We start from the raw sequence: 11,349 nt of genomic DNA, 5'->3' as shown, positions 1-11,349 counted from the left end.
GGCAGGATCCAGTTGTCGTCAGCTGAGATCTTGGAGTAGATCAGGTTTGGGTGGGTGGGGAGTGAGATAGTACAGAAAAAAAAAGTAACTTTTGACAAAAATACTATTTTAGGATGTGGACATTTATCTGACGTGTTACTATTTGGTTAATGAGGTCTAGGAAATGTAAAAAATGCTGTTATTTTAAAATAGTTTCTGTTAATTTTAATAATAGGACTATTTCAGGGCATTTCATTGTTAATGTATGAGTTACTCAGGTTTCTGATCCTTAAGTTTTAGCACCATGTCTAGGATGTAGAAGGTGCTAGAAAATGCTGGCGCGGTGGGTGGTTAGTGTGTTGGTTAAGTAAGTTCCCCTCCGGCAGGTGCCATCTGAGCAGAGCAGCAGACGGCCACAGTCATTTCCACCACGGAGGGCTGTGCCCCTCAGAGATGTGTTGGGAGGTGTTTATACTGAATCTGGTCCTCCTGCCAGTGGACACAGTTCTTTTCCTAAAGACACTGAGAGCATCCGTAACTAGGTCCTGCTTGAAATACCGGAGAATCTGTGAATACACAGAAAAAGAAGACAAAATATGTGGGTCATTGGCTATTTTCTAGATAACAAAAAATTAGCTGTCATGATGCAGAAGATTGTTCTAACCTACAGAGGAGATTATGATTATTTTCGCTCTAAAATTTCTCACTGCATTTTTAAAGAAGCAATGAATTGACCTTGTTGAAATAGACAGTCTGAATCACTGTTCTTTTGAAACTAATCCTTTGTTCATTACTGAGATTTATGTTTTCCTTCTTCCTTACTTATTTCTATAGCAACCATGCAGCTGATACTACTAACTTCATTGAAAGGAAAAAGGAGTTTCAGAAAGTCAAAGTAATGATCTTGAAAGTATGTATGTATGTGTATATTTATGTATTTTTGGTCGTGAAAATATTTACTAGGACATCCTTCTTCGGGTTAAATTTGGTTGCGTTGTCAATCCTGTGATTTTGGTTGAACTATTTTATTTTCAGTGTCAGTGCTCACTAATACTTAAATCAGCATTCTTTCATATGACTGGTTTTGGTGTGCCTCCTGTCGTCATTGCTCTGATGTTCAGCTGACCATTTCATCTAGGAGTAGCAAGGTCGGAGATGGTCATGGACTTGCTGGCAGCAGTCAGTTGGCCGTGCTGCCGGGACAGGCTCAACCTGCTGAAGAGTATACCTGAGGCAGCAGACCAGCAGGGCTCACGTGCCAGCTTCAGACTGTTGGCTTAGCATCTGGTCTGGGACAGGTCACACCAGCCAGCCAAATCAACCCCCGGCCTGAGAACAGCACTGTAGGATGAAGAATGGGATCTAATTAGATGGAGTGGACATAACATGAGAAGGATGGCTTTTGCTATACCATTCTAACCCTCTTCTTGCTTTATTACTCCTTAGCGTCTGAGTTCTTGTTTTAAGAGGAACCAGGGCTTCCCCTTGTGATATCTCAGTCCTAGCTGAGCAGGTACTTCCTTTGAAAGCCTGGTAATTAAGCCTTTGACAAAGATAGGTTACTTGGGAAGTTTTCTGCTTACCTGTAGAAACCAAGCTGCTCACTGACAGCAGCACAGACGAGTAGTAAAGTTCAGGAGTCGTCTTTTCCTTTATTTGGAAAGAAAAAAGCCCTGTGAGAAATACTTGTCTTTTCATTGGAATCATATTTAAAATGCTTTTGCTGCAAGGATTTAAACAAAGGCACCAACTTAGCAAGAGATGGAAGGCTTGCTGCTTAACGTGCCAGACCCAGTCCAGCAGTTCCACTGTTGATTAATACCGTCTTTTAAAAAAAAAAAAAATTTTTTTTTTTTAGTCAGGTGGAATCTACCCACAAAAAGAAAAATCTCATGGAATTTTTTTAACTTTCCCTGGTGAAATATTTTAACTGTGACATGTGTCTGCCTAGGAATTCTGTCTCTGCATATCTCTATTTTTAGTGTAAGTGGAAAATAAATATCGAAGACTGATGGTGTGTTGTATACAGCCGAGCTTTCAGATTAAGATGAGCGTTCAGAAATTCGTTATTTAAAAACGCACACAGTCAGCTGCCAAAACCGTTAGCACCATGGTGCAGACTCCTTCACCCAAGGACCCCATGCCGAATACGGAAAACATCCTCTTTAGTGCTTGTGGCACTGGTTCCATCCGAGTCAGCAGCACAGTAAAACCTGAAAGGACAGCAGAACAGCATCGTCCAGGTGCAGTCATCTCAGAAGTACGTTCTTGAATGCAAACCTACAGAGAACGCGTTTTGTCGCTTCCCTGCTGTGGGACAGAAATGCTCAAAATGTGGCTAGGTTAAGGTTTTCCTTCACTAGGTCGTGTTCTTATTATTGGCTATGCTGGTGGTCATAAGTGGTGATTTTTGGAATAACTCACTCATTATCTCATTTAAACCTTATAGTAAAAAGCAAAACTGTGGGGCATTTTCTAAATGAGGAAGGGGAAGCTCAGACAGGCTGGGTAGCTCCTGTCGTGTGCAGGGAGTGACTGGCCACCCTCTGACCTTGAAGCCTGTGCTCTTCACCACTGCACACGCTGCCTCTCGTGGAGCTGGGATTCAGTGGGACACTCTAGAACAGTGCCTAATGCAGTCAATAACTAGTTTTTAACCTTTTAACAGTCTCCACATTTCAGAGTCTGCCTCTTCTGTCTCACTTTTTGACTTCAAGTTGTCAGGTCCCCGTTTTTCTACCCACATCATGTCCTGCTCAGTAACTTTATTGAATGGGTGATTCAATCTGCTATTTTTAGATTATGACTGTAAAATATTTTATGACACCAACTGAAAATATTTATATTTGACTTAATTTGCTTTCATATTCAAATTGTAGAACTAAGAGAGTAACGAAGGAAGTTTTAAAAATTTCCTTCACCCGAATTTTAAGTGTGACCTTTCTCTTCAGTTTCAGTCTGTGAGTTCCTAAAAACAGAAAGTCCTGTCTTACCCATTTTTGCTCTAGCAAATAGTAGATGCTTAATAAGCGCCTGACAGAGAGACTGCACACTTACCAATTGTGAAGAAAGTAAAGATGATACTACCAACCAGGTTGGTAAGGAGAGGTCGACTGCAGTATTGAGAAGATCTGGGCCTAAAAATCAATACACTAGGTCATACATTAATTTATTACTTATTAGAAGAAATCCACACTGTAACCGTAATACCAGCAGGCACTGCGACTCTTGAATTTTAATCCTAATTCTGGCACTAGGTTCATTTGGCTCCAGGCAACTCATTTCTCTTAAAAACCTTGGTTCCTTTACCATGACTGCAAATTACTGCTGTAAAACAGCCCACAAGTAATATTAAGAGTTACTAATATTCATAATTAGTGGACAAATGAAGTTCACCATTTTTCTGATTCATGTTAATTTGATGTTTTGGTGAAAAGTGTTTTGTGGAAGTTCTCGCCTCTGGAGTAAGGAAGTAGGCTTTACTGCACACGGACCTGTTGTAATAGAAGCTGGCAAGTTCGAATGAGGCTGGAATGAGAGTCGCAGTTTCCATTCCTGCTCCCTCACTTAAGTGGATTTTCAGTTTTCAGGGTTTTTTTTTTTTAGAATATCATTGTTCTTAGCACTGCAGTTTTTTTTTATTTTGAATGTATCAGGTTGCATTTGCTTCATTTGTCCTGTGAGAAAGTCATTAACTGACTGACTTTTTTCTGCCAAGACTAATTTCCAACATAGACTATGAAATAACATATCAAGTCACAATCTGGTCAAGTGTGCCTGTTGCCCTCTGCTCTGCAGACCTTAGTTACTGCAAGGCGATTGGGACTGGTCTCTAGGGGATACATAAATTGAAACATTGGTGCCCTCATTGTCTCCCACTTAATGGATTCTTATACTAGAAGAAATAAATTTGATTGATTAAAAGTTAAATTCAATCTGCCCAAATCCAGCCATTCTCACCGTATTGAGATTTTTGACTTCAGAGAGGTGAAGCAGGTGACTGCCATCAATAATAGGGGCACACACAATGGGGCAGGCTGCAGTTAAACACGTGGTGGGAATCGCAGGAAGCACCCGAACCACCTCCACAGGTGAGACACAGGCATGCCGAGCTGCCGGATGAAGGGTTGGCTGGCGAAAGAACTTACCTTAGCAGAACGTAAAACTGGAGAACCAGAGTGGTGATCCCAAACAAGAACACTGTCACTTGGCTGCACGGGACACAGTTACATTATATATTACTGTTTAGTGATAAAATGGCTTTATGAAACCAAATTCAGGTTCTATTTCAGGATAATGTTACATTAAACCACAGATAAAGTGTTTTTGGTTTTTTTTTCAGAGATAAAGTTTTAAACATAGCAAAGATGAATTACGATCCATTCCGTTAGGACAAAATTATGTCTAAGAATACATCAGGAAAAATGTTAATAATAGCTGCCATTTATTGAGATCCTACTGTGTAGTAGGCACTGTTGGTACTGGTCTGTAAGGAATCTAGAACCTTGGTTCCATTATTATGACTGTAAATTAATGCAATAGGGCAATCCACAAATAATCGTATGAGTTATTAATATTTATAATTAGACAAGTGTGTCAAACATTTTATATGCATTTTTCTCAATTAAAATGCATAAATCCTATGTGGTAGGGACTGTGGTTCCCCATTTTATAAGTGAGGAAACCAAGATTCAGGTTGTGTCTTGTCCAAGGACAAACCTAGTAGTAAGTGGTAGAGCTGGAATTTGAACCAGGTCTGAGAGTCCTAACCATCCCCCTGTGCTGTGACAGCTCTGCCCCTAGCCACGTGGTTCACACTGAGTATAACTCATAAACGACCTACCACAACTTAAACAACCAAGTGAAGTCTGCTGTTACTGCTCAAAACATTTTTGAAATTCTTTTGAGATGACATGTATATAGTTTCCATGCCTATAAGAACATCTTCCTTATTAACCAATAGCTCTATCTCTTTCTTCACTATAAATTCTCTTAGTCACTTTGATAATTTATTAATTGCATTTAGCCCTGAATGACTTTAGGGTATTTGTAGAAATCAGATTTACCTTCCAAAAACAATTCTTAGTGAAGGTACTCAAAGAAATAGGGAATTTCAAAGTATACCTCCAGACTATTTAAAGCAATGGCACATTTTTAGAACTAGAATATAGTTACATGCTTAAAGTTATTGTTTTGAAAGGAATAGCGTCATTTTAAAGGTATAAGTTCCAGAAGTTGTTAAGTCAGTCGCATTATTTAAGTCAGCCAGGATAGATAGCATCCTTAAATGTGATGAGAAAAATCAAACAATTACTATTCTTTTGAAAAAGTTGGTGTTTTAAAAACTGGCTTAATATTCACGAAATGTTTCATTAATGTTTACACATTAATGTTTTTAAAACCTAAGAAGGTCAGTGATTTTAAAATTGAAAGTAAATTTTGGTTAAACTTCAAGACCGCTTCAGAAAGAAATGAACTTTTTGTCACAGTGGACTGGGGAGGGACACTTACAGCCTGAACTGATGAGATCTCGGCAGCCAGCAGTGCAGGTGGTAGGCTATGTGGGCCAGACAGAAATGAATCATGGTAACTGATTCTCGAGTGCCCGGAGCAAGGCCAGGAGGATCCGGAAGGTCCTGTTAGAGCTTCTAAACCACTTCTGCATTTGTCACCTGCTGTGTCCCACTTCCCATGGAGAGGAACAAATCCTTGTTTTTTTTGTTTTTTGTTTTTTGTTTTTAAAGCCACCCTGGGCTATGATAGGAGCTCACTGTAACTTAATTCTTCTGTGGCTTTGCAGGTCAAAAGTCCAGTTTGAGTTTGAGCTCAGGTTGATTATGTTCACAGTGAATTAATAGATCTGAGCTAGATATTTGAGACAGGTCTTGAATGTGACAAGGGAGAAAGCTGTCTTTAAGCTGAGAGATCAGCTTCCCCCAGCCCCTTCCCCTGGGGAGGACCTGGAAACCTGAGCCCATCCCCAAGGTCCGGGATGGGCTCCAAGCTCTTCTGTTCCATCATCCTTCCCTGTACCGCAGGCAGCTCCCTTGGGAACCAGTAGCCCCTGCTGTCAGCCCTAGTGTTCTTCCCAGCTCTATCACCCTTGGGGAATGGTACCTGAAACCTGAGGTGGTCGGGGCTGGAACTGACTGAGCTCCAGCTGAACCCAACGCCTCCATCATGGTCCGTGAGACCATGTTCAGTAGCTGGCAAGATACCCGGAGTTTCCTGTGTGCCTAAGGTACTGTGAATGTTGCATTCACCCCCACGCCATAATACCATAGGTACTTTGGGAAATGCAGGGGTGGGGATGAGAAGTCTGGGAATGAGCCCCAAGAGAACCCGGTATCGTCCTTGGGGTGATAATTGAAAAGTAGGACATTTAAATCATTCTTACCAATGAACTCAATTTTTAATGCCATGTGGAGCATCACTGACCTTCTCTGCTTTATTCCCTGTCAACAGTTACAGTGTCCCTGTGATCCCTACCACTGTGCTTTGTTTGGAGAAGGCCTCAAATATTTACTGAATAACTGTTTCTTATTTCCATTCCCACTGACTGTACTTAAACTGAGACACTCAGGACTTTGTAATTGGCCTTCCTGCCTTGTTTTGCCCCTTGCAGGACATTTGGTCCTGTCCAGAATGTCCACGGGGACTTTGGGTCCATGCTGAAAGGTCCTTGATATTTGATTTTGTCCCAAAATATCTAGGGAAACAATGGGTCCATGATTTACTACAGAATACAAACATTGAGCCTTGTTCAAATGGTAGAGACATTATTTTTCATATAATTCGTGAAGAATCTTGGGATTTCATGTTGATTCTTATTCTTCCTCTTCGTGAAATTTGGCAGGGTTACTCTAAAGTCAATGAGCAGTTGCTCCCAAGTGTATATCGATTCGATTATTGGTTTGATACTCCTATCTGAATAGTTTTGGTGATACAGGTTTGATTCTGTTGGTATCATGAGGTTGGTGGCCATCTATGAGTGTGACCACCAAGAACCTGAGTGATAACTAGGTCATGGTTTTGCTGTTTGTCTTCAAGGACCTTTGGGTGTCTTTGTATTTATTAAATAATTCAGAACTGAGTGATTTGAGTTTGAGATGGAAAAGGTGCACTGAGTACCCAGCACAATGGAGGAAAAAGATCCCATAAAACACATTAGTGTGCCATTGCAGAGCACTAGGGATAAAGAGAACATGCTAGAACTCTTATAAAGCAAAAGCAGGTTGCATAAAAAGGAGCAAGAATCTCAACGGCGTCAGACTTTTAACAACAGTGTTGGATATTAGAAAACAATGAAGAAATGCACATATGATTTTAAAAGAAAATAATTTCAGTTTTGAATCCTCAATTAAGCTATTCATCATTGAAGGAAGAATAAAGACATAATCAAGCATTTTATCTTCCATGTATTCTTTATTATGACGCTACTTGAGGACATGCTCCAGGAAAATTAGCAACTAAAGCATGAAAATCAATGACATGGTCCTAAGTAATAGGGGATCTAAGGAGAGAGATTGGAAAGATTTCAGAATGACAGCTGCACAAAGGATTAGAGATTTTCAGTCCAGATTAGAGTTCCAGGAGAAAAAGCCTCCAGGAAAAAAAGAAAAAAAAAACAGATTTAATAAGAGTTAATAGTATTTAGTTGAACCGTTTGAAATTGGTGTTTTTATAGATCAAAAAGAATTGATATAGCGACATGATATGCAGCATTAATAATAGCTATATTCCCGGTACGTTTACTACTTGCCCAAAGCAGCTTTATGTACATGTATTGTCTCCTTTAATCCTCACAGCAGTCATTAGGTAGGCTCTCTTATTCTCTCTGTTTTAAGACAAGAACTGGGACAAAAGCAAGATTGGGTTAGGGTCAGGTTGCTCAGGGTCATCCAGCACATTTTAAGTATAAGAGCTGGGATTTGAACCCAGGCAGTCTGGTTTAGAGCACAGCTTCTTAACTGTCATGCTGTACAGGCAGGAGACTGGATGATACTCTCTGTGAAATCCGACCACTCCAAGGCAAGGACCTGTGATGCTGACAGCCAGGTGACGGTACACAGAAGCCCACTGTGCAAAGCCCTGCCTACCCACTCAGAACTGCCTATCAGCTCCTTTTGAAGGAAATTTAAAATACATCAGCATTGGTAGAGAGAGAAGAGAGGATGATGCCTTGGAGAAGCAAGAACAGAAAACCATAAAAAAGAAATACTTAGAGGTCAAAGGCTTTAGAAATTAAGGGTGTAATAGCAGAAATGAAAAGCTCAATAGATGGACTGGAGGATGAAGTTGAGGATATCTAGAAATTAGAGCATGAGGTATAAAACAGGAGAGACGATAAGAAAATTAGACCAGTCCAGGTGCCTCAGCTCTAATAATAGGTGTTTCCAAAGAGAACAGAAAAAAATGGAAGAAAATCATGAGTGAAATTATTAATGGGCATTTTTCAGAACCGAAGGTTATGACTTTCGAGGTTGAAAGGATCTGCTCAGTGGGTCAGCGCAATGGATGAAAATAGAGCCACACTAAAGGACATCACTGTAAAATTTCAGAACACTGGGGACAAAGGGATCTTAAAAGCTTCAAGGGAGAAACGAAATAAGTCACATTCAAAGGATCCAGAGTTCAAAGTGACTTTGGATTTCTCACTGTTAGCACGGCAGTGTAGAAGCAATGCCTTCAGAATTCTGGGAGATGATTTTGATTTTCAACATAGACTAGAGATTAACACTCTGTCTGTCTGTCTGTCTGTCTCTCTCTCTATATATATAAACATATATATATATGTTTGGAGGAGGACAGTGAGGGTATATGAGAGCTAATCCTCATAGATCATAACAAAGTAAATAGGCACTGTTTATATTGGACAAGTTAAGAAATAGCATTAAAAACACATTATATGTAGACTCTGCCAAAAGAAATAGCTGAAAAAGTTAAAAGTGGCTGCTTTTAGGGAGGCAGATGGAGGGGTTGGTGAGCAGGATGTGGTTGATGACTTAGATTTCATTATGGGCCTTTTGTCACCCCGTGATTTCTAAATCTATATATATGAATTTAATAAAGATTTTTAATAAAAGTTTTAGATCAGATGTCTTACTCCCTTGGGTTTATGGAAAGGTCAAATGGATTAATTTATATAAAAAGGTTTGTAAATTATAAACTATTCGGTAGAAAGTGATAATATGATCATGTTGACTTAGAGGCAGAATACTGTTTTGAAGGCAGGTTGTTGGAGAGTGACATTTGATAGATGATAACATCGTATCAGTTAACTATTTAGCCACAATAGTGCAATCACAAAACTTAGCAGCATACAACAGTAAACATTTGTTTTTGCTCGTGAATCCAGGGTCAGCTGGTGGGTTTGCTGATCTGAGCCACCAGGCTCAGCCGATGTCCCGTGGGCCTGTTCTTGTGTCTGAGTAAGTCGTGGTTTGGCTGGTCTCAGGTGGCCTCAGCCACGTAGCTGGTGGTTGGCTGTCCACCAGCAGCAGCAGCACCAGCTCCCTCCCAGGTGTTCTGCCACCCTCTAGCAGGCTGGCCCAGGCTTGTTTTCATGGCAGGGGCAAAAGTCCAGAAGGAAGGCTTAGGCTCACAACTGGCAGTCAGTCACATCTGCCACATTCTTTCATTCTTTCAAAGCAAGTCACCAAGAGTGGGAAGCAGAGCCCCATCTTTATTGTAGGAGCTGGAAATTCACATTGAAAAGGAGGGATGGAGAAATAGGACCACTTTTGCAATTCTAACATAGTCATTGAAGCCAAATATTTTTATTTATCTATTTGGAATGAGAACACAGAAGGACATCAAAAGACCTATAACTGACTCATTTTCTTTTTCCTTTATAGACAACAAGGGAGGTGTCAGTTTTCCGCTTAGAACAGCAACTTCAAATTCTTAGCATGGAAAGCTCAGAGAAGACAGACGTGGTTCTCCTTGCGTGTGGCTCCTTTAATCCTATCACCAACATGCACCTCAGGTTGTTTGAGCTGGCCAAGGACTACATGAACGGAACAGGTGGGAACAGTGACCAAAAGCAGTGACAGGGTTCAGAAAACACTGTCTCCAAATATGGCACTTTGGCCTACCGGGTATTTTAAGCTGAAGGAGTTAAGAAGATGGCAGAATCAGGAAGGTCACTGTGACCTCCTGTCACCCTTCTGCCCTGAAGCAGGTCAGATACCTCCCATTGAGAAGTAACCTCCCATTGAGAAGTGCCCTCCCTGTACCTGGAGGAAAGGCACATCCTGATCTCCAAAGACAAAGGGATGCCATGAAGAATCCAGACTAACGGGTCTTACTGTTTCTCTGAATTTACGTACACTTACCTCACGCTCTTTGCGCTGTCATATTTCCCCACCGCTGTCCACTCGTCATCAATCCTGGCATTAAAACACTCAGGCTTAACCTTCTCGGGGTCTTCATTTCCTTATGCAGGCTCCCATGTCATGCACACCTTACATTAAACAAATGTGCATGCTTTTCTCCTGTCAGACTCTCGATTTAATTTTCAGACCCAGCCAGGGTCCCTAAGAGGGTTGAGGAAAACTCTTCCTTCTCTACATTCCTAGGATTTATTTTGTCTTATTACATAAAGGATCATGCTATATGCTGATAGACAGATAGGTGCTCAAACTCACTAATAATCCTAATAATCAGGGAAGTAAAATTTTTAATTAGATATATTTTGCCCATCACATGGACAAAAATTTTTAAGCGTAATCATGTCAAGTACCAGGGTTTTGGGAGAGATGGGCTCTTATTTACAGTAGGTGGGCAACACAAATTAAGGCTTTTTCAAGGCAGTGCAACAACATCAATCGATTTAAACTATTGATTTAGATTGAGGAATGGTGAGTTTGTATTTAATAGGGACGGTTTCAGTTAGAGAAGGTGAAGAAGTTCTGGAGATGCATACTGGTGGTTGCACAACTGTGACTGTCCTTAGTGCCACAGAACTGTACACTTAGAATGGTAAATGTTTGTCTGTTTTACCACAGTTATGAATGAATGAATGAATCTGAATCGCTGTTTAGAAGGGGGATCTTTGATTATAAAATCACATTGACGATATTTCCTGTGCATAAGATTTAATCTGTTATGTCTCATGTCAAATCTAACTCTTTATCCAGGGAAATATAGAGTTATCAAAGGCATAATTTCTCCCGTCGGTGATGCGTACAAGAAGAAAGGACTCATCTCTGCCCATCACCGAGTTATCATGGCAGAACTTGCCACCAAGAATTCAGAATGGGTGGAAGTCGACACATGGGAAAGTCTTCAGAAGGACTGGGTAGAGACTGCTAAGGTGCTAAGGTATTTACAATGAAATCCGCTCTGTCAGTTCTCTGGACATGGGTC

At 40.6% G+C, this 11,349-nt stretch overlaps 1 protein-coding gene across 2 annotated transcripts in view; it reads left to right on the top strand.

The window, feature by feature from the left end:
- Positions 1-11,349, top strand: part of NMNAT1 (nicotinamide nucleotide adenylyltransferase 1) — a 21,089-nt gene that overhangs the window by 5,600 nt on the left and 4,140 nt on the right. Inside the window, exons 2-4 of one of the 2 annotated variants that reach the window (XM_023532642.1) lie at positions 814-889; positions 9,837-10,005; positions 11,121-11,304. In XM_023532642.1, coding sequence (XP_023388410.1) covers positions 878-889; positions 9,837-10,005; positions 11,121-11,304 — 365 coding nt within the window. In that variant the 5' untranslated portion in view covers positions 814-877. The remainder of the gene's footprint in view (positions 1-813; positions 890-9,836; positions 10,006-11,120; positions 11,305-11,349) is intronic. The other variant, XM_023532643.1, reaches the window with a different exon arrangement.

Source organism: Pteropus vampyrus, unplaced genomic scaffold (assembly GCF_000151845.1).
Source record: "Pteropus vampyrus isolate Shadow unplaced genomic scaffold, Pvam_2.0 Scaffold86, whole genome shotgun sequence".
NCBI classification, from domain to species: Eukaryota; Metazoa; Chordata; class Mammalia; order Chiroptera; family Pteropodidae; genus Pteropus; species Pteropus vampyrus.
The sequence above is the reverse complement of the archived record's forward strand: the minus strand, read 5'-3'. Positions and strand labels throughout refer to the sequence as shown.